The sequence below is a fragment of the Lepidochelys kempii genome, chromosome 8 (assembly GCF_965140265.1).
Source record: "Lepidochelys kempii isolate rLepKem1 chromosome 8, rLepKem1.hap2, whole genome shotgun sequence".
In the NCBI taxonomy this organism is placed as follows: domain Eukaryota; kingdom Metazoa; phylum Chordata; order Testudines; family Cheloniidae; genus Lepidochelys; species Lepidochelys kempii.
Genome location: NC_133263.1, coordinates 65,975,995 through 65,999,782, shown reverse-complemented (window position 1 = coordinate 65,999,782; position 23,788 = coordinate 65,975,995). Strand labels below are relative to the sequence as shown.

The window sequence follows — 23,788 nt, the reverse complement described above, 5'->3', positions numbered from 1 at the left end:
TACCTCCTGTGACAGTTAGCTGGAACACTCATTTTCTCTTGCTTCAGCAAGCCCTCTCCCTAGTAGTCCTCAATTGTTCTTTGTAAATAGTTAAATTAATTAGTAGTTTTAGTTAGTTTAGTCACAGTATAGTTAGAATTCCAGTAAGGAATTGTTCTGGGGGTTACCCCCTCCTCTTTTTTCTCTACCCTCTCCCACCACCGGTCCCTAGGGTTTAAACCCTGCTTAGCTTGTAACAAGCATATGCCCAGGAGTAACCCTCACACTTCCTGCTTGAAGTGTCTGGGGGAATTTCATCAGAAGGACAGTTGCAAGATCTGTAGGGGATTCCACCCCAGGTCTCAAAAAGAAAGACCAGTGGTGAAAAATCCTTCTGATGGAAGCTGCCCTCCATCCTCACTCGAAGCAGAGTTTGGCCGAACCTCAACATTGATGTGCAGTGCCCCGGCATCAACATGGGAGACTTCGGTGCCGAGAAAAGACTCTCATAGAGACACTCAACACCAGCAGGGCACTCTGAACAAAGGCTCCATACATGGTAGCACGTGGCACCACTTCCAGTCCCCAGTGCTCTGCAAGAAGACAAAGCCAAATAGGGGACATTCACCCACACTAAGACCAGGACGGAAAGACTCAAGCGCAATGAGACCCGTGTCCCAACAAGGGGTCAGTCGAGTTCAGCTCTGCAGGACTCCCCTCCTGGGAGAGTCGCAGAGAGGCTTTGGAGCTGCCCTCCATGCCATAGACCTTTTGAGGCAGCAAGAGAGCTCATTGCCTTCACGGCAACACTTCCACGCCCAGGCAAGATCGGGCACCAAGCTCAAAAGCAACGGCTCCCCAAGACCCTCGGTGCCATCCAGAGGCAAATCACGTTGGTCACAATCATCTCAGCACTGATCCCCGTTACTTTCAGGCAGCAGACTGGCAGTGGAATCGCACTGGTTCCCAATGTCCTGGCACTGCTCCCCTGCACCGGTGGCACTGCTTCCCCATGGTCCTCTCAGAGCAAGTCCTCACAATTGGAGGTGGAGTCCTTTTGTGTCCAGGCAGAGCCGGCACAAATTGGAGCGCAGACGCTCGAGGTCAGACAGGGAGAGACAGCAATTTTCCCCCATGCCATAGCCTGCGCAGTGGCAGGCTCCAGCCCAATGGTCGTTTTGGACCCCCTGGCCATTCTATTAAAGCCAGGGGTCCTATTCCAGGAGTTCGGTGTCGGTGGCTTTGGAAACCCTCATATCTTCTCCACCTCCCTTGGTGCAGGACTAGCCACCCCATGCTGCACTGGAAGACCCAGTACCGTGCAATCCTCTCGGCATTATAGAAAGAGCTGGTCCCCGTTAGAGCCTCATCATCGCCAGACAAAGCAGTGGCCGGAACCTCCACAGCTCCTGTACTCAAGGAAGGTAGGGTCCACCAACAACTCCTGAAGAGAGTGGCCCAGAACCTGAGGCTTCAGCTTGAGGAGGGGTCTGAGTCCTCGGACCCCATGATAGACATCCTGGCCCCCTGGGAACCCTCCTGAGTAGCCCTGCCACTCATAGAGACCACACAGGATACCACCAAAACGTTGTGGCAGACCCCCACCTCCATGCCCCCAATAGCGAAAAGGACAGAGAGGAAGTACTTTGCCCCCTCTAAAGAGTTTGAACATTTTTATTCACACCCACCACTGGACTCCTTAGTGGTGGCAGCAGTGAACAAATGTGAACGTCAAAGGCACCAAGGATCCTCACCTAAAGCCTGAGACATGAAAAAACTGGATCTCTTCGGGAGGAAAGTCTGTTCTACTGGGAGGCTCCAGCTTCAGATTTCGAGCCAACAGGCGATCCTCAGCAGGTGTAGCTTCAATTCCTATGGGGCTATGTCAAAGTTCATGGAGCTTCTGCCAGAGGACTCAATGGCAGCGTTTTCTGCCGTAGTGGTAGAGGGTAGGCTTGTGGCACAGGCTTCACTACAGGCAGTCCTGGATGTTGCCAATTCAGCCACTTGGACCATGGCTTCAGCAGTGGCCATGAGAAGGAGCTCCTGGCTGCAAGCATCAGGGCTCCCATATGAGGTCCAACAGACCATCTCTGAGCAAATGGACTTGTGGCTTCGTAGCCTTAAGGACTCAAGAGCCACTCTCAGTTCCCTTGACCTTCACACCCTGGCAAGGACCATTTTAAGCCCCCGCCTTGATTCTACTAACCTCAGAATAGGCAGGACTATTCTAAAATGTATAATAGAAACCACAGGAGGAGGCCTCCTCCTTCATCTCAGGGCTCTGGGCAGGTGAAACAGCCCTCTGGACAAAAATAAACCTTTTGAACTGGTGCACCCGAGGGCAATGCACCAGTTCAAACACCATATCCAATGATCCAATCCTTTTTGTGCTGACTGTCCAACTTCTACCATGTGTGGGCCCAGATCACGTCAAATCGCTGGGTGCTTCACATGGTAGAACTGTGATATTCTCTCCAGTTCAGCTCCCTCCCATCCTCTTTCTCCGGACCCTCTTCAGGGACCTCTCTCATGATCATCTTCAAATTCAGGAGGTGCAGTTGCTCCTAAGAGCAGGAGTGGTGGAGGAGGTTCCTCGGGAGCTAAGGGGCAAAGGATTCTACTCCTGTTATTTCCTAATCCCGAAAGCCAAAGGTGGTCTCAGACGTCTCCTAGACCTGCCAAACCTCAACAAGTTTATGAAGAAGCTGAAGTTCCACATGGTTTCTTTGACCTCCATTATCCCTTCTCTGGATCTGGGGACTGGTATGCAGTCCTTGACTTGAAGGACGCATACTTTCATATATCCATAACCTTGTCTCCCAGAAGGTTTCTCAGGTTTGTGGTGAACCACAATCACTATCTGTTCACGGTACTCCCTGTCAGCAGCATCTTGGGTGTTGACCCAGTGCATGGCAGTTGTGGCCACTTTCTTGCAGAAGCACCAGGTGCAGGTACCTCAATGACTGGCTGATCAAGGGCCACTCCAGAACACAAGTGGAGGCGCATGTAAACCTGATAAGATCAACTTTCAATGAGCTTGGCCTACTAATGAATGTGCAGAACTCAACACTATCCTCCACACAGATGACAGAGTTCATAGGGGCAGTGTTGGACTCCAGACAGGCTAGAGCATTCCCAATGGAATCACGGTTTCAGAGCCTATGCAACATCTTACAAGATCTCAGACAATTTCCTACCACTACAGTAAGGAATTGCCTGAAGCTCCTTGGTCACATGGCCACCTGTACTTACGTAGCGTAGCATGCCAGACGGAGACTCCAACCCCTTCAGATGTGGCTAGCCATCGGTGTATTGACCAAACCAGGACAGTCTAGCAATGTAGTCAACTTTCCTGGACGGTTCTCAAGTCTTTCCTATGGTGGCTCAACCTGCAAGTTCTGTGTGCGGGGATTCTCTTCTCCGGACCTCAACCATCACTTTCCCTGGTCATGGACGTGTCAATGATGGGGTGGGGAGCGCATCTGGGGGACCTCAGGGCCTCTGGTCCTAAGCAGAGCTCTCACTTCACCGCAATGTCAGAGAGCTGAGGGCAGTCCGTCTGGCATGCCAGACCTTCCAAGCAGGTATCTTCAGCGGCATTCCTGGTCCAGGTTCTGACCCAGGAAATCTGCAAGGCTGCAACATGGTCCTCAATCCACACTCTTACTTCTCACTACGCCATTACCTAGCAGACTAGGGACGATGCAGACTTCAGCAGAGCGGTGCTTCAACCAGTGAACCCATGAGCTCTGCTGCTGCCTCCAAGTTCCTGATTGGGAGTCAACATGACCAAGCACTTGAAGAAGAAAAACAGTTACCTGTCTTTCGTAATCGACATTCCAAGACCCACCCACCTACCCTTCTGTCAGAGCAAGAAGGAACTGAAGAGACAGCAGGTCGGCAGGACCCTATATATGGCGCCATGGAAGTGCAACTCTAGGGAGCACCTGAACCAACCCCACAGGTACCACAAGGGGGAAAACCTTCTGGCTATTGTACATGTGGAAAACTCTCACATAATTGGAATGGACATAAGCAACACATCTTGAAGAACAACAGTTACGAAAGGTAGGTAACCATTTTTTCTCTGGCCTTCTTGCACTGTTTAGTCAGCCTCCCATTCTGCTTCTTCTCCATCCCAACTTACTCACTCAAAACCAAGTCTGTGCCTTGCATCCTGCACTCAAGTCCCTGCATCACGTGGCATGGATGAATGAGGAGGAAGAGCAGTGTTCAGTGGCTGTTCAAAAAGTTGTCCTCAACAGTAGAAAACCCTCCACCAGGATGGCCTGTTGCTGAAAATCACTTCCATTTCACTGTGGTCACTAGCCTGAGGAGGCCAGCATTGCTTGGATTCTATCCAGGACATTTTGGAGTACCTGCTGCACCTTCAGCTGGGGCTTGTGTTTAGTTCATTGAAAGCGCATCTGGTAGCAATTTTTGGCATTTTATTCCCCCCCCATTCAGAGAAGATCAGTCTTCTCCAGTGCCATGGTATCAAAATTCTTAAAAGGGCTCCTTCATCTACATCCCTCCAGCCCGGGAGCCAATTCCTCTGTGGGACCTTAACTCAATCCTTGCAGCCTTAATATAATCTCCATTTGACCCTCTGGCATGTTGTCCCTTTTTGCCATTGTGTTAGAAAATTTCATTCCTGGTAGCAATAACATCCACACAGAGAATGAGAGTTGCAGTCTCTGAGGGCAGAGCCTCCTTATACACAGTTCTCCAAAGACAAAGTGACTTTACAGCCACACCCAAAATCTTTATCTAAAGTGGTTTCTCAATTTCATTTGAACAAGGTGGTCTATTTACCAGTATTCTTTCCTAAGCAGCATTCATCTATAGATAAGCAGCATCTACACACCTTAGGTGTCAGGCAATGTCTAGCCTTCGATGTGGACAGGACTAAACTGTTTTGTGCTTTGCCTCATTTGTTTGCATCATATGCAGATTACATGAAGGGTCAAACAGAATCTTCACAGAGGACGTCCAAATGGGTAATATCCGGTATCAGGACTGCATATGAAATAGCTTACTTTATGCCCCAACAGCACGTGCAAGCAACGTCTGTAGCATTCGTCAGTGACATTTCCATATTGGACGTAGGGCTGCTATGTGGTTGTCGATACATTCATGAACCATTATGCCACAACCATTATGCCTTCCAGGGTGGATGCAGGCTTTGGTAAGTCCTTTTTTCCCTGCAGTCCTTGTTTAGGTAGACTTTGAGCCCTGCTTCCAGGGCAGTGGGAGGTGTACTGCTTGTGAGTCACCTAAGTAGAATGCATGTCTGCATCTACTAGAAGAAACAGTTACTTACCATAACTGTGGTTCTTTGAGATGTGATGCAGACTTGTATTCCTCAATCCACCTTCCATCCCCTCTGCATCAGAATCTTGTTTCTGGGCATTCGGTGCAAAGGAACTGAGGAGGGTCGGGGCAGTGCTGCTTCGTGTAGCTAGGGGAAGGGCTACGGCCATGAGGTAGAAGCGCTTCCCCTTTAAGGGTGCTGCTAGGCAAACTCCAGCTGTGGTGAGCTCGGTGTGCACATACTTAAGTGGAATAAATGTCTGAATCACCTCTCAAAGAACCATACTTACAGTAAGTAACCGTTTCCTGTGCCTATCAGTATCTTCCTTGTTTCTCGTGTCTTCTGGAAGTGATTTGGGGTCTTCCTCAGCCCTTACCTGGAGGAACACAGTGTTGAATCTTTAATGAAATCTTCTCTTCCCACTCTTTGTTAGGCATTCAAGTTAAATAGGTTTTAACAATAACAATATTTTAAACTGTCTGATTAATATCTCACCCTTCCCCCCCAACACCCCCGAACAAAATTTTTTCTTTTAATAACAAGGGTGTCATAAATGTACTAGTTCTCCAGTCACCAATATAATTTTTTTAGGAAAAGGGTAAACTAGAGTTGAATTTGTAAGGTGATGACAAGTAGGAGAAAAACTTTTTGTTGAAAAAACAGTTCCAGGCATAAAGAAGCAGGTCACCTTTAACAGAATTTAAAGTATTTGTTCCATCACTTCAACATTAATAAGAAAGAGAATTTACAAGTTTTAAGTCATTTACAACTGCTGACATAGTTAATTACTGTGTTTTCACATTCCTGGTTTCACGTGACCTGATAATCCTAAGGTAACTTTCCTTTGCATCCAGCCTTCCTTATGTTTAATTTTCTGTCATATAAGTTACAGGGTAAGGGACCAGGCACAAATAAGCAAATTAAAACCATTGTTCCCATGATACTCTAGGTTGATCTGGTGGACTATATCAGCATTTCTTTGGTGGCTCTTGAAGAATTTAAAGATTCATATGAAAAAAAATAAGTTTTGTTACTACACATGGTTGAGGAAAGAACTTTACAAATAGTGAACCAATAGGATGCTATCCTACTGAGTCTAGAGACAGACTAAAACAATATCTTTATTCCATTCATATCAATTCATTGTTGATTCTGAAGCCTAATTAAAAAAAACGAAATGTCAAATTTTAACCATTTCACTGCTGATCATGTTACAGAAAACTCCCACTAGCTTCTTTTGGATTATAGGAATACCTGCTGATTGCGTCAGCCTGAGACTATAGGCAAAGTCTTGAGCCTTTTTTTTCCCCAACTGACTCCTCATGTTAACGTCATAGTCTCACAATAGATTTACTAACATACTTTCAAAATACGGTATTGTTTCTAACAGAAATGAAAGAAAAGATGTGCATGGAAGTCACATGCTGCTTAGCAAAGTAGTAGCATTGGTTCTTTTTGCTTTTGTACTCCACAGGATCATACAGAAATACAACTCAACTCAGAAGCTATACAGAAAAGATTTGCATCTTAGTTGGGCATTTTAATAATTACTGCACTTTATTTAGCTTGCCTTCTGCTTCAGCAAACAGTCCTCACAGAACAACCAAGTCTTTTATGGTCACTTCTGAATTGGATTCTCTCGCAAAGTCACTCATTATAAGTTTTGAACTTGAACAAGGACATAATTCATTGGCATCTCAGACCATTTGTATGCAAAATAGCAAGACTGAAGAAAAACAGCTTGAAACTGGTGAATCTACTTGGAAACAGAAAGGGGTTCCAAAATGCGAATATAAACCTCAGCCTTCAGCTACAAGTTCAGAGAAACTTTCATCCAGTGGGATACAGTGGGTATAAAATTAAGGCATTAAATATAGTAGACTCCTGCATGTAGGAAAAAGTAAACATTATGAGCTATCTTTTTTTAATGAAAGAGAGACAAGGAGGGCATCTGTTTTTTGGGGGGGGGGTTGAGAAGGAAAAATAATATATCTCGGAAGGTTGAAATGTGTTGGTAATTTTATCAAGAGCATGGACAGTGTTGTGTGAAAGTAGAGGACTTGGGGTACAAGAAGATATGGTACATTGAATTGCACAGGAACAAATGTAAATCCAGAAGACTTTACATTAGACTTACACTTAAGAAAAGTACAAACGTGTGAGTATTTTTATTCAAACCTATATCTAACTGTAGTAAATTATAGAGCAACGTACAAGAAGTAACCAGACAGTGGGTTAAAATCTAGTCCAAGAATAATATGTAAATAAAACAAAATTATTGAGAAAAGCTAGGAAATTCAGTGTTAAAAATGGGCACTTTATCCTCCATTCATAATGTAGCCTCACTTTAATGCATGATGATTTATTAAGGGTGCAGTGTCATCCTTACCACTATATTTCCTGGCTTTTTTATTTTTGGTTTGCCAGCTTTAGTATTTTTGAGAGAGGTTTTTGGTATCTGTTTTCTTAGGAAAGATGTGAAAGGCTACAAAAATTATTGGGTAAACACACATTTAAGGGGATAATAGGTTTATAATCCCTCGGAGTAACGGCGGGGGTTACAGAGCTCAGATAACATTAATGCAGATTGACTATAATGATTCATGTTTCAAAGTATATAACAAAAAACAATTTTCCTTGGTTTTAAATCATTTTTAGTGCTATGCATAGAAGTTTAGAGGCATAACACTTTTCAAATATACAAATAAGTCACCATGTGAGGCAGCTGAGAATTATGTTGACATGCAGCCTACACTTAATATGTTCATACTGAAATCTTAAGGCCAGGTTGAGCCTAGCTCTTTGCAGGTGCACAAAGGAGAGGGAAGGATACAAGGCATCTTTCCCAGAACCTCATGCTCCTGCATAGGTACAGGGCAGAATCTCAGACTTCAGGAAAAGCAAGGATTCTGGGTGAAATCCTGATTCCATTGACTTCAGTGGGGCGAGGGTCTTTCCCTCTCAGTCCAATGCTGGCAATGGGCTTACCAAAGTGGTTGAGGACATGGCTATCTTCTCCTCTACACCAGTCACTAGACTAGCCCACTGCATCCCAACTGATATTGGCTGCTTCTGGGAGCTTTGGCTAGCTACAGTCTGGCCCTAGTTGTACTAATGTTGAAAGATTTATAAGAATATCTTGGTGACTTGTTCTCAGATCACTTATTATAGTGTTTACTTCCTTGTTCCTTTGTGTGAAATACTCAGTTGTGATTCTCTGCAAGGATAAAAGCAGATACCTTTGAGACTATTTCATTTTTTATAATAGCTAGAGTAATAGAAGCAAACGTGGACTAAATCTAGGCTACAATGTGTCAAACGGATAAGCAGCTTTTCTCCTTTCCCACACCCCTTTTGAGTTGGCTGTAGTTTAAAAAAGCTATAGTACTCCTAGGTAGAGCTAATGATTGCTGTGAAAATCAAGGATAATGGTGCATTTGAGAAGTGTTTGTTCTTGAACACTTGGAACTGAGAGATCATAACACAACATGTTCTAATCAGAGCAACTGATTTGCTCAGTGGTGTTGTCCATCCTAGTAATGAGTGACATTTACTGCCTGTTGTCAAACCTTTCAACCAAGTATTCAGGGATAGCGTGTCTCTTGATAGATTCCCCCCACACTCCCTTTTGGAATGTAAAACTTCCTCTCAAAGATAATTACCTCTCTTGATTAAATTCAGTCACCAGATCCATGCCATTTTTGTTCTTTGTTCCTTTCTCAGCATTTCACCTGGTCTTGTTAGTCAATGCTTTATTTGGTTATAGTGTGATGGAGCAGAAATGGTGCTATCCAACTTTGGACAGAGCAGGTGAAATCCTGGCCCCATTAAAGTCAATGGCAAAATTCCAATTGACTTAAGTGAGGCTAGAATTTCACACAGCAAGTAGTAAAGTCTGAGTACACCAGAAATTATCCTCATTTAAGTGATATAAGTGAACAAAAAGACAATAACAATATAAAAAACTTATCCCCTGTGACTTTAGTAATTGGATGTTAAGAATTATTATAGGATGAGGTTTTTGTATTTGGGAAGCTGTAGTTATATAATAAGCAAGCAAATATACTATATGCCAGTAAAAGGATAAAATGCACTCCTTTTGCAGTCATTTCTTGAAGTCCTCTTGAATGAAGTAAAAGATCTGCAAAATGTGATTTTATACTACAGCAACTGGAACACTAAGTGACCTGAAAAATTGGCTGTAAGTTAAGTGACTAGAAAATCAATCACCTGTTTTGTCAACTAGAAATTTTTGTTTTCCACTTTAAATTTTGTCCAAATATTTTGTGAACAGTAATTCAGTGATTTTGGCAACCACTGTATAAACTGTATTTCTCTGGTCTTTGCTATTGGGGAAATAAAAGCTTTGCTTCAGTTTGTAGTGCACATACAGTACTCTCCTTAAAATTCATATAATTTAATATCTTTTCCAGAAATGTTTTGCAGTGCAGTTATGTTTTGTCAATGTGTTTTTCAGAAACATTAACAGAACATTTTTATTGCTAGGAGCATTTGTCATTGTATCACATAAAATGTGATATTGACTCAGTTAATCACTTTCCATTTTCATTGAGAAGAAATGTAAAAGTTTATTCATAGTTTGACATAATCTGCTATTAGGAACCTTTGTGTGGCTTTAAAAAATCAAAAAGCGGAATCAAACATATGTTTACACCTTGTGAAAAAGTGCTATTTTGTATTTGACTGAACTTTTAAAAATGTAATTTGCTGTTCAGAATCATGTACTGTGTATATAACTGTAAACTATTGTAAACAGTAGAATCAGATTGTTGAACTGAGATCAAAATTGCTATAATTTAAGACACTAGTAAACATCCTATTAGTTTCCATTTTTATAGTTGCTTTGAGACCTATCTATGGTACACCTGCTGAGAACATAATAGTGTTGCAAAATGATAAAATATTCCACAGAAAGCTAAACAAATCAAATGTCTGGGGTGTTTTTTTAGGGGGACTATTTCACACTGAAACAAGGTTCTTTAGTTTTGTCTCTGTTAACACACAGTATCGTTACACAGATGCGGGTTGGGGAGACAGAGTTCGAAGTAATACTGTAAGTTAGTGTATGATGAAATCAGATCTCAGTTCAATGTAATAATACACAAGCTTTTTACTTTTTGAGCCAAGATTGGTGGCTTTATTGTAGTCTCAAGTTCACATGGCAAAACCTTCCTGGAAGGTTTTCCATGGCACGTCTGGGAAGCTAATTAAATCCTTGTTTGTTTGACAGCTCGATAATAGATTCCTTTCTCTGGGAAAAGTTTCTTATCTTGTCAGAAATTCTATAGCTAGGACAGGGCATTTTGAGCACCCACAATTCCCACTAAAGTCAAGGGGAGCTACAAGTGCTTAGCATCTCTGAAAATCAGGCCCAGTATGTCTGTACTGGAGTTATCCTTTTGCAAACCTAATATGTAGCATTTCTAAAATGCAGTCACCAATGGTATGAGAGGACAGCAATCATGTAGACAACTGACACAGCAAATTTTGCTATGGTGGGGAAAGTGAAACTTTGGCCAATATGCTGATGCTAGGCAAAAAAAACAACACAGTACGTTAGTGCTGTGTTTGGTTTAGCCCATTATCTTAACTAAATCTCTTGTTACAGTTATACATCACCAAACTGCTTTACTTTTAGGTTATATATTGCAATTATACTGTATGTCATCAGGGTGAACTAGTGTTCTCAGGACATATTGCATTTATACATCATCAAGGTAGCTGTGACTCTAGTAATGTATTGGTGTAATATATCATCAGGGAGAGGGGTTTAGGGTCAATCTATGGATGTTAAGGAGTTTGGATCCTGGCAGGCAGATTTTGGGATGGACTGATGTAGCTATGAATGGTGTCTTATTAAACAGCGGTAAACCTAGAGGGTGGGTAAGGTTTAGGTCAAGAGAGATGTCTATATGGGTATAGCCTGCCTGATATATCGCAGGAATGAAGTAGAGACCGCTATTTTCTCCTTTGTTTCTGTGATGCAGAAGGTAACATAATGCACCAGGCCTTTGTAAGATCAGCTACATGTAAAGCAAAATAGGCATATAAGTGACAGCCGTGTTAGTCTGTATTCGCAAAAAGAAAAGGAGTACTTGTGGCACCTTAGAGACTAACCAATTTATTTGAGCATAAGCTTTCATGAGCTACAGCTTATGCTCAAATAGGCATAGTTAGTCTTGTTTTTGTGATTGTGTTGTCCTCTGAGATCCCTGGCTGGGTTGGGCCTTGAATCTACCTGACCAATTTTCTGTTTCTCTCTCAGCTCTGGGTGAGGGGGCAGAGGGACAGGGTAGTATATGAGAGAGAGTAATGAACGGCTGTATCATCAGCTGGGAATATTGTTTGCAGTCTAGTGATGCAGCTGTTTACATCAGCATCCTTATTGTCTTAACGTTCCCTGCCGGATGCATGTAGATCACAAAACCACCTTATAGTTCAGTGCAGTTGCTGTTCTCTAGGTAGGCTCAATACTATGGGTGATGCAGATGAAGACAAAAAGGGACTAGCAGAGCTGTGTGAGCAATCCTGCACCATGCTAATACCCTGGTTCTAATGTATACTGGTAGGTTCTCATCTTAAATACTACCAAATCCACATAGGCATGGGGTGAGGTTGACCGCTCTGCAGTAGGCCCCTACAAGGCCCTGTGCATCACTTTTAAGGGTGTGAGGCATAAGTGGTGCATAGGGCCTTGTGTATGCTGTTTGCTCAAGGATGAATTTCACCTTAAATTTTTTTTAAATTATACATGTCTATAGTACCTGGCCTAGCTGCAGATTATAAAACTATTGTTAATCAAGACTCACTCTTCCTTCTCCACCCAACACTATATGACTATGAAGGGCTTAGTAGACTCACCCACATCACACTGGACGTGGTATAATCAGGGAACTTAAGTACCTCCATATGTCCATGCATTAATAAAAGCATTAATAGTTTGAGTCCCTTGTGGCAGAAAAAGGACAGTATTTGGCTGTACTGAATACAAAGATTATTCATTTCTGGTCCTGTAGTTCTCCCTTGCTTTTGTATTTCCAAACCTAAAGTCTGTGCTGAAACATATTGGCACATACAGGGCCTTCCTAAATCATGGCCCACAGTCAGGGAAGGCACTGCTATGTTCCTTGGATGCAGGCGAAAGAACCATTAATATAAACAAAGGGGAGTTTTGTTTGTTTTTTTTGAATTTTGCACAGAAATGAGAAGTGGAGTATTATTTTTGCAACATTGTTTAGATTGGAATTTCTCTCACCTTGAGACTGTAACTGCTCTTTTTACAGGGGTAGCTGTTAGTCTATATCAGCAAAAAGAACGAGGAGTACTTGTTGCACCTTAGAGACTAACAAATTTATTTGGGCATAAGCTTTCATGGGCTAAAACCCACTTCATCAGATACATGCAGTGGAAAATACAGTAGGAAGATAGATCTATATACACAGAGAACATGAAAAAATGGAGGTTACCATACCAACTCTAACAAGACTAATCAATTAAGGTGGGCTATTATCAGCAGGAGGAAAAAAAAACTTTTGTAGTGATAATCAGGATGACCCATTTCAAACAGTTGACAAGTAGGTATGAGTAACAGTAGGGGGAAAAAAGAAAAGGAGTACTTGTGGCACCTTAGAGACTAACCAATGTATTTGAGCATAAGCCATCCGATGAAGTGAGCTGTAGCTCACGAAAGCTTATGCTCAAATACATTGGTTAGTCTCTAAGGTGCCACAAGTACTCCTTTTCTTTTTGCGAATGCAGACTAACACGGCTGTTACTCTGAAACTTGTTAGTAGGGGGAAAATTAGCATGGGGAAATAGTTTTTAGTTTGTGTAATGACCCATCCACTCCCAGTCTTTATTCAAGCCTAATTTAATGGTGTCCAGTTTGCAAATTAATTCCAGTTCTGCCGTTTCTCATTGGAGTCTGTTTCTGATGTTTTTTTATTGAAGAATTGCCCCTTTTAGGACTGTAATTGAGTGTCCAGGGAGGTTGAAGTGTTCTCCAACTGGTTTTTGAATGTTATAATTCTTGATGTCTGATTTGTGTCCATTTATTCTTTTGAGTAGACTGTCCAGTTTGGTCAATGTACATGGCAGAGGGGCATTGCTGGCACATGATGCCATATATCAGATTGGTAGATGTGCAGGTGAATGAGCCCCTGATGGTGTGGCTGATGTGATTAGGTCCTATAATGGTGTCCCTTGAACAGATATGTGGACAGAGTTGGCAACAGGCTTTGTTGCAAGGATAGGTTCCTGGGTTAGTGTTTTAGTTGTGTGGCTGCTGGTGAGTATTTGCTTCAAGTTGGGGGGCTGCATGTAAGCGAGGACTGGCCTGTCTCCCAAGATCTGTGAGAGTGAGGGATCGTCCTTTAGGATAGGCTGTAGATCCTTGATGATGCGCTGGAGAGGTTTTAGCTGGGGGATGAAGGTGTTGGCCAGTGGCATTCTGTTACTTTCTTTGTTGGGCCTGTCCTGTAGTAGGTGATTTCTGGGTACTCTTCTGTCTCTGTCAGTCTGTTTCTTCACTTCAGCAGGTGGGTATTGTAGTTTTAAGAACGAGATCTTGTTTGTAGGTAAGCAGAGCGGTTAGTAGGTTTCTGGTATAGGGTGGTGTTTATGTGACCGTCGCTTATTAGCACTGTAGTGTCCAGGAAGTGGATCTCTTGTGTGGACTGAGGTTGATGGTGGGATGGCAATTGTTGAAATCCTGGTGGAATTCCTCAAAGGCTTCTTTTTCATGGGTCCAGATAATGAAGATGTCATCAATGTAGCGCAAGTAGAGTAGGGGCGTTAGAGGATGAGAGCTGAGAAAGCGTTGTTCTAAGTTAGCCATAAAAATTTTGGCATACTGTGGGGCCATGAGGGTACCCATAGCAGTGTTGCTGACTTGAAGGTATACATTGTCCCCAAATGTGAAATAGTTGTGGGTGAGAACAAAGTCACAAAGTTCAGCCACCCTGTTTGTAATGACATTATCGGGGATACTGTTCCTGATGGCTTGTAGTCCATCTTTGTGTGGAATGTTGGTGTAGAGGGCTTGTACATCCATAGTGGCCAGGGGGGTGTTTTCTGGTAGATCACCAATGGATTGTAGTTTCCTCAGGAAGTCAGTGGTGTCTCGAAGGTAGCTGGGAGTGCTGGTAGTGTAGGGCCTGAGGAGGGAGTCTACATAGCCAGACAGTCCTGCTGTCAGGGTGCCAATGTCTGAGATAATGGGGCATCCAGGATTACCAAGTTAATGGATCTTGGGTAGCAGAATACCACTGGTCAGAGTTCTAGGGGTGTGTCTGTGCAGATTTGTTCCTGTGCTTTTTCAGGGAGTTTCTTGAGCAGATGTAGTTTCTTTTGGTAACCCTCAGTGGGATCAGAGGATAATGGCCTGTAGAATGTGGTGGTAGAGAGCTGCCTAGCAGCCTCTCGTTCATATTCCGAACTATTCATGATGGTGACAGCACCTTCTTTATCAGCCTTTTTGATTATGATGTCAGAGTTGTTCCTGAGGCTGTGGATGGTGTTTTGTTCTGCACGGCTGAGGTTGTGGGGCAAGTGATGCTGCTTTTCCACAATTTCAAAAACCACATAAATAACATTCAAAAACCAGTCGGAGAACACTTGAACTTCCCTGGACACAATTACAGACTTAAAAGTCGCAATTCTTCAACAAAAAACTTCAAAAACAGACTCCAACGAGAAACTGCAGATCTGGAATTAATTTGCAAACTGGACACCATTAAATTAGGCTTGAATAAAGACTGGGAGTGGATGGGTCATTACACAAACTAAAAACTATTTCCCCATGCTAATTTTTCCCCTGCTGTTACTCATACCTTCTTGTCAACTGTTTGAAATGGGCCATCCTGATTATCACTACAAGTTTTTTTTTCTCCTGCTGATAATAGCCCACCTTAATTGATTAGTCTTGTTAGAGTTGGTATGGCAACCCCCATTTTTTCATTCTCTCTCTCTCTGTATCTATATCTATTTTCCTCCTGTATTTTCCACTGCATGTATCTGATGAAGTGGGTTTTTGCCCATGAAATCTTATGCCCAAATAAATCTGTTAGTCTCTAAGGTGCCACAGGTACTCCTCATTCTTTTTGCTCTTTTTATAATTCTGCTAATGGTAGTACTAATACTTTCCCTTTAACTTCAAGAAAACCTTATTAAAATTACAGACCCTGACATCATCTTAGCTGGTAATAACATGACCTGAGCTGAACTACAGCAAAAAGACATCAAGGGACAAATTAATCTCTGGTGTAACTCCAAAGAAATCAGGGGAGTTAAACCAATCATGATTCTGGCCTACTGTGCCTGAAAAGGCCACTTAAAATTTTTTGACATGTGGACTGTATTTCTGAAGTCAAGTGTTGTGATCTCTCAGGTGTCGATTCATTTTAGCTGGAAGAGAACTCTGAGCATCAACACCAGATTGGTTTCAGGTGACTCCATATGTATCTTAAAATATTTTGCTTTTTCTCTGTAAAAGTACAGCACACAAACACATTTATAAAAAGACCAGTTATAATCACACCTTTTATAGAACACTCAGCAAGGTTTTCAAATTAGGGCAAACCATTAATGCACTCACTGATCCCTAAGAATATTGAAGATGAGGTGAATCAGCAAGTTGCAGCTTTACTTTCCTTTGGTTCAGTAATGGCACCCACAGGTAAAAGAGGAGATTACAGCTACTTCATCTCGCCAAATACAACACTAAGCTTTTGTGGACTGGGCTCTGCCTCTTTTTCATTTCATAATATACTGTAAATAGGACTGTTCTATTACTTTTAAAGGCTGTCTTTTTCTTTTTTTCTTTCTAAATCAGTAATTCATTGTACCAGCAGCTTCCAGTAAGGACTGTAAGATCATGATGCTAGAAATGGTTGTGTGGGTTTTTTTTAAACAATAGATTGTTCCTGCCACAATGTGTTTGGCACAAAAGGTTCATATTGTGTGTAGTCTCTCATTTGTTATTTTCAGCCTTGTCCTCAGAATCAATTCAGTTTTGTTGTTACTGTCAGCCATTTTTAGAAAATGTTACTTTGCGCTCTGTTATATATATTCTCATGAGAGCATTGGAAGCTAGAATGGGAAATGGCATAAAATCCAGTCCATGTTCACATCAATTTGACTTGCAATGAAAAGAGAAGAGAGCCAAAAAGGCATCCATTCTCCTGAGAGGCTGGCATTTAATGAGCAGAGAGCACCATAAGAAGTGAATCTATTCCTGTGACAAGATAAAGATTGAAATATTACATATATCTTTTTGAATGTGATGCCTTTATTCTGAATTACCTGTAATGATTAGATAAGCCCAGGTGAAACCCCAATCAGACTGGTGTTCAGGTAGAGGGGAAGATGTGAAATGGGGAATATCTGAAAAAAGAAATGTTGCTTTTAGAGGGCATTATAAATTTTGTGGCATTTACCTGTAATAAGAAAAGTGTTATATGTTGTATTGCAGTATAGTGTGTCCCTTCCAGATATCTCAAGCATGTCACAAATATTACCTAATGAATCTTTACATGGCTTCTATGAGGTATGTATGGTAAATGGTAGGCAACCACTGAGAGTAAATTGAGTTTAATTCTAATATATGGGGGTGGCCAAACTTACTGACCCTCTGAGCTGCATACAACAATTTTCAGAAGTTTTGAGAGCCGGCGTGTGCCTGCCAGGGCTCAGGGCTTCAGCCCCACTCCTGCTGAAGCCCCAGGCCCCAGCATCATGTGCACCCCGCAGAAGCCCCAAGACCCTCCTCCTGCTGGGCAGAAGCCCCTATCCCACCACCCTGCTGCAAGTCAGGGATCCGAGCTCCCCCCACCCAGTCTGGGAGGTGGAGAATCATGGGATTGTGGGGGGCTCTACGAGCTGCACTTTAATGGTAAAAGAGCCCCATGTGCCTCACAAGTCAGTTTGGCTACCCCTGTAATATATAATGTATAAATACCATTTTAAGAAGAACCTAAGTGAATTAGACTCATAAGACCCATTTTAAAAATGACACAGGTATTTAGGATCCTAAGGGCTTGTCTACGCAAGAAAATTGTGCTGCTTCCAACTATACCGGTACTGTTAAAGTGGTACAAAGTGCCCCTAGTGTGGACATTGTTATAGTAGTATCAAGCTGCTTTATATTGATATGATTATCCCTGTACGAGAAGGGGGAATAAGTTATATCAGTATAAAGCACCCTTATACCATTATTATTGTGTCCATACCAGGGTTTAGAGTGGAATAACTATATTGTTAAATAAATTACTCCTATCGGACCCAGTTATATCAGCATAAACCAGGGCTGTGTAGACCAGGCCTAAATTTGACAAACTAAATCAATTTAAGCCAGGTTTAAACTGAATTGGAGTGTTCACACACAAAGTTGCTGGAGTTTCATGAATTCAGTTTAACATCACACCTTTATTTAAATTGGTGCAACTTTGTGTGTAGACCAGGCCATAGTTATAAAGTAGAATTTCTTTTGCTTTCTTAAAGCTCAAGAAATATTCTTTTGCCTGCTCCTTTGGACCTCCCCAAAAGAAATGCAATAACAAATATATCTAACTTCTTTGACATTCATGTTCTTGTATCTTCAAATCAGCTAGTCCATTGTTGTTAAGTACCAGGCCCATGGGACAGATTTGCTTGCTGTAAGATATTTACCCACTATCTGGGATGGGTTCTACAGAATGAAACGTCCATTAAAAATACATTTTTCCCACTAAGGTCTGTTCGGTTTTTAACTTATCCCCACCCTCTATCTTCTTGTCTACCTGCCTAGGCTATAAAACTCCTTGGGCAGGAACAGTTCCTTTTATTTGTCCGTATGCTGCCTAGCACAATGGGAGTTGGATCCTTGTTTAGGGTTCCTAACTGCTACTATAACAGCCCTGAAGACAGCGAAGATGTGAGAGTAGCAATCGTGCAACCCCCTACAACAGCTTTGACACCTTTTGGGGTTGGGACCACCACAGTTACAACACCATGAACTTTCAGATGTAAACATTTGAAAAGGTTAAATTGACCAATTTTAAAGTAGTCTGGCTGTGAAATTGATAAAAATGGACCGTGAATTTGGTAAGGCCCTATATGGACAATAAATGATCCGAAGATGAAATGTGAGGCTGTGAGACTACAACCACATAGAGCTTTGACTCCAGCCACGGGTGGTGAGGACAGAGGGGGTTGGGGTAGTACTGCCTCATATAGCTAGGGAAGGGGCCACAGCCACAAGGCTAGAGCACTGCCCCTCTACAGATACTGCTAGGCAAAAGTGTCTGGCTCACGGGCTCTGGGTGTGCACACACCCAAGTGGAATACACCTCTGCATCACTTCTCAAAAAAACACAGTTACAGTAAGTACCCTTTTCTTCATAGTGCTTCAGCCCCTTTACCGTAATGAGACTGGTCAGAGTGAAATCCAGAATGGACTATAGGGAGCCTTTGGCTCTTTTCCCATACAGGATTAAAGAAAGCTCTGCTGGGTAGGCTGGGGTTTTTTGGGAGGGTAGAGAAAGGGTGGCTGATGATGTGGCTATTCATATTATGGTTATGGATGTGGAAAAGCTTGATCAAATAGCAAACGCTCTAGTAAGTCAGTATGATGGACTGAAATCTTGGCCATCTGTACTCTCAATTTCAGTAGTGTGTAGTTCTCATATTAGCCACTAGATGGAGGTGTTTCACAAGTCTATGCTAATTACAAGGCCTGTTAAGAAGTGTCTGTATTAACCTCCCTCATGGAAGGGAATCTAACGACAACTAAAAGTTAACATTTGTAACATACCTGAAAGCAGCTTCTGTAAAAACCTGTATTTTTATTTTTTATTAGGATGGTTCTTTTCTGTGTATAGTTTTCAAGTAATTACATGGACTAGCAGGGTATACATGGAACAGTCAACTATTAGATGGAAAAATATACTGTATAGAATTTATACTCTGACTACAACAATACGAAAAAAATCCTAGTGCTCTTGCTTTCTATTTTGTTTCTATCATAATTACTTGACTGTGTATGTCTATAATAATTATGAGAAAAGACTGTTCACCAGTATCACATCTTGTATCAGATTTCAAAATGTTAAGCACTCAATTCAGTAAAGTATTTAAGCACATGCTTAGCTTTAAGCTCTTGCTTAAGTCATCCTTGTTCAATAAAGTGCTTAAGTATGTCCTTCAGTAGTTTGCTATACTGGGGGGTCTAGGTTTTACCCGCTCACACAGTAAATCAGTGACAGCTGGAAACAGAACCCAAGAATTCTGGTGACAAATCCATGTTCTAACCACTAGATAACATCCCCCCTGCTAAGAAATAACATAGAGGAGTTTGTGAGCAGTCTTGGACAGGTCACTACTGTAAACAAGAACTTGTTCTAAATGTTTTTTTTTCCTGGTGAAATAAAAGTTTATAAATGATTGAGTAACACAGAAATATTATGAGCAGAGACAACGGTGTATAAGTCTCACAAGAAAGATTATTACATAGATCTGTATCTTTAGTAACCTTTCCTTTATTCTTTACCTAAACGTAAATTAAGACATCCATTAATTTAACTTTGCATCATAATTAAATAGTCTATCCTTTGGAGCTACAAACGTTTGAGATAAACTGTATGGATCTCTTCCCAGCCTCAGCTATTCTCCTCAGGAGATTGAGACTATAAATGGGAAGCAGTCTGCGTAGTTGAAGAGAGCGAGATTCCTCGATTAGTGAGCAATCTGCATTTATCCACATTCTGCCCCTTGAATAAAAGTGGGCCAGAAGTAATCCAACGTGTCAATTACTGTGCTTGCAAAAATTTAGACCAGGGTTCAGAACCTGAGTTGTTAATTGTATTGTGGTAGTATGGGATTGTTCAAGTATTTTTTGTCTGCATTTAACATCAGTCCTATGAGATGAAAGGGTTAACCAAAGACAGAAATGAAATGAGATTGACATAAAAAGGTGAATGGCGTTGTGGAATTTCTCTTCTTGAAGGGTCTATTTGCCACTTAATTTGCAGAGTGTTTTGCAGACAGATCAGTAACATGCACAAGTAGATACATGTGTGCACGTCTGGTCCACAAGAACTTTGTCCTGTATTTGTTACTAAATCAAGAGCAGGCATGCTTTTTGGCGCTGATGGTGTACGGAGAGAATTTCCCACAATTTTTACAGATTATGAATATACTCTGGTCATTCTTCTACACAGATGGAATGACCTAACCATACATTAAGTGGTGAGGGCTGTTGTCCGGCTTGTAGGAAAAGAACCCCCCTTCAGGGTTAGATGGCCAGAGACTACCTTGCTGAAGTGACTTCAGACCAGGTGAGCGTGGGGATGCTGACCCATCTTCCTCCCGGAAGAGAGCAGAGACTGTTTAGGTCCACACTGGCGCTGGAAAAAGCCATCTTTTACCTGGACCAGACAGAGCAGCACCCACCTCCCGCTCATGGGTGTAGTTAAATACCAGATTTTGTCATGATCTGCTGGTTGTTACCCTAGTTGCTCCTTTCTCAAGGGGCTGGGAAGGACTTTTCCCATCACTGACAGACTGGCCAAGATGAAGTGGGGTTTTCTGCATTCCCCACAATGAGTTGGAGGCTTAGTTGGGGTGGACATGAAACGGGGTTTAGGCTGTGATTGTCAAACTCTTTGTAAATGTGGGGCAGATGTTCAATGCAGGTACACTGTAGGGAAGGGATACGTGATCAGATAAAATGGATTGGTAAAGGATTTAAAGAAGGTATTCTTTAAGGTAATGGAAATGTGGGGGAGGGTGTTGGGGTTACTATGACTGGTTTGGCAGTAAAAGCCCCCTTAACCGTCATTCAACGGTGGGGGTGAGGTCCCAGCAGTGGGTGGGCTGGGGATGAGGATGGGTAAAGGGCAGCAGCCTCCCCGTTCTTGCTATATGTACATGATTATGAAATTACCTGTGCTGTATGCTTTTTTCTGCTGGGTACTCCCAGACATTTAGGAATAAGGTTGCGGCCTAATTAAACCACATCTAGTGTCTCTGGTCTTCCTTCCAGAATAGCCAGACAATGCTCCAACTTTGTGTCCCTCAGTCAGCATCAGATTGTCTCCCTTTCTCCACAACAGGGTGGGAGGTTGCTACAGTGGGAATCAGACAAATAAAAAAAAGTGTAGCATTTTTCATCTGTAGATCTCAAAGTGCTATACAAAGATGTGTAAATATCTCCATTTTGTAAATGGAGACACGGAGACAGAGACATTAACTGACTTGCGCACAGTTACACACTGAATCAATGGAAGAACTGGGAATAGAATCCAGGGCTAATGACATCTTTATGAACAGCCCCTGTTACAGGCACAGGTTCTTTAGTTCACTTTTACTCTACAACATCTTCTGATCTTCACTAGGACAATTCTTATGTTGTATCCTCATAAGGCTGGTCTATATGTGGTTTTTGTACCAATTTAACAATATCCATTTAGAAACTGATACAAGTTAAACTATTGCAATCCACCTAGTTTAGACATGATTATATTGGTACAAAGGTGCTTAAATCAGTATAGCTTATTTCCAGAATCTGTGTATAGAACAGCCCTTAGCTACTATGGTGATGGGTGAAGTAGAAATTATTTATTATATGTATTACCATATTGCCTATGAATCCTTCACATAGATTAGCCCTGCAGTTTAGTTCGAGAGTGGTCTAGTAGTAAGACTAGCACTGGTCCTGGAATTCTGCTATTACAGTACGAGGAACTCCAACACACTATTGTGAACTTCTTCTTTTTGATGGCCCTTTTTTCACTGTATCTGAGACTAGACTTTATTCCATACTATTAGCTTTCAGCAATGGTCCAGGAAAGATGAGACTTCAGTGAGATATACAATACATAAAACACATTTATGACACATTGCAGTGGCAATGCTGTGGTGGTAGGTTTTGATGTCCAAAGAATAAAGATAGTTCTATGTTACGTGATATAGGCAACCAATGCTGGGTCCTCAAGGAGCATCTACGCGTCCACAGGAGCCATCTACATCCAGAAGTCTACACATCAATGATCCACTTTTCTCAAATGCGCGCACACATATGCAAAACATCTCTTTAGAGTGCTTTTCTTCTTCCTTCTCATTTCTCTGCAGTCAGATAACTCAGGCTTTCAGAGAGAAAAATCCTCTGGCCTTTTAATATTCATAAAGAAATCCTTAAACATTTTATATTCTCATTAAAGTAAAATGTATTAGCAGACAATAATGAAAGTTCACAGCATTGGATAAATATTAAATAATATTAAAATAGTTGCTTGGGGGACAGGATCTTGTAGATACACTAAATAACAAAGAAAGTTGGTTAGGACATCAGGGAATAATGTGATTTTTTTGCTGAAAGGCTTCTCTCGTGTTTAGGCTTCTGGATATGAAACCTATGTAATACCAGTATGCTGGCAGTTGGTACTGTCACACAATAATGACCCTAAATATGGATAACAGAAATTCCCTGTTGTGGGAGGTCTGCGTATTCTTATATCTGTTGTGGGGAAGGACTCAGTTGCAAGGAATATTCAATGGGAACTTAACAATTCTGTTGATGATGTTTGAGTCAAATAAGAATCCATTGCTTTCCCATAGCTGCATTGGCTTTGCAGTCACAGCAGGAATAAGAAGTAGTAAAACTTATTTTTGCCGCTAAAAATGCAAGATAGACTGAATACGCACAGGGAGCTGACGTGTTGAGTAAAAGTGCCATTTTTACAGTCACTTTTCTGTTCATAACAGCACTTGAACAGGTCTGCGTTTCCGTAAATCAAAATGTATCAACATTTCCCTTGGGAGCATAGTGCTGTTCTTTTTATAGCCAAAAATGAGGTCAATAAAAGCCATATTCATACTGCATAGTAGTTTATGACTGAGTTATTAGACCCTTGTTAGATTCATCCAATCCTGGAATGCAATGGATCCCCAGTGGCATTATGTTTCTTTGTAAATAAAAAATAAAAAGCATATATTCCTCTGTGTGTGTGTGTACACAAGTGTGCACATTTGTACATCTGATCTCCTTTCTATTACTTCCATATTTCCAAATGTCACAATGTTCAGAGCATATTGTTGTACCCTATATTCCCAAGAAGCAAATATCTAGGTTCACATTATCTGTTGTTTTTAGTCTGTGATTCATCTGCTGGAAGCAATATTCTTTGAGGTTTTTCATATTTTTTTTATATCATAAATGTATAAGAATTCCTATTTTAGCCAAAAAGCAAGATCAGCTCTTATATTTGGGTCAGGAGGGGGTGTCCTTTAGTGTGCTAAGGAATGTCACATGCCACTGCGACAGCTCTGTTAACACAATTCCTTCAGACTGAGGATATTTTTATTAATTATTTAAATTCAATTAGTGCCCACCATGTGCTATGTATTTTCCAAATACAGAGGAAGATATCATCTCTGCCACAGAGTGCCCAAATTTAAAAAAGATGGGAAAGTGGTGTGAGAGCAGAGTTGAAACTC

At 41.7% G+C, this 23,788-nt stretch overlaps 1 protein-coding gene across 2 annotated transcripts in view; it reads left to right on the top strand.

Annotated features, from left to right (window-relative positions):
• The window catches only part of KIF14 (kinesin family member 14), a 106,986-nt gene that overhangs the window by 58,166 nt on the left and 25,032 nt on the right, over positions 1-23,788 (top strand). Inside the window, exon 29 of one of the 2 annotated variants that reach the window (XM_073356779.1) lies at positions 6,771-10,606. The exons of the other annotated variant lie outside the window; for it this stretch is intronic. Coding sequence (XP_073212880.1) covers positions 6,771-7,153 — 383 coding nt within the window. The 3' untranslated portion in view covers positions 7,154-10,606. Of the gene's footprint in view, positions 1-6,770; positions 10,607-23,788 lie in introns of those variants that run through there. 2 annotated transcript variants of the gene reach the window in all.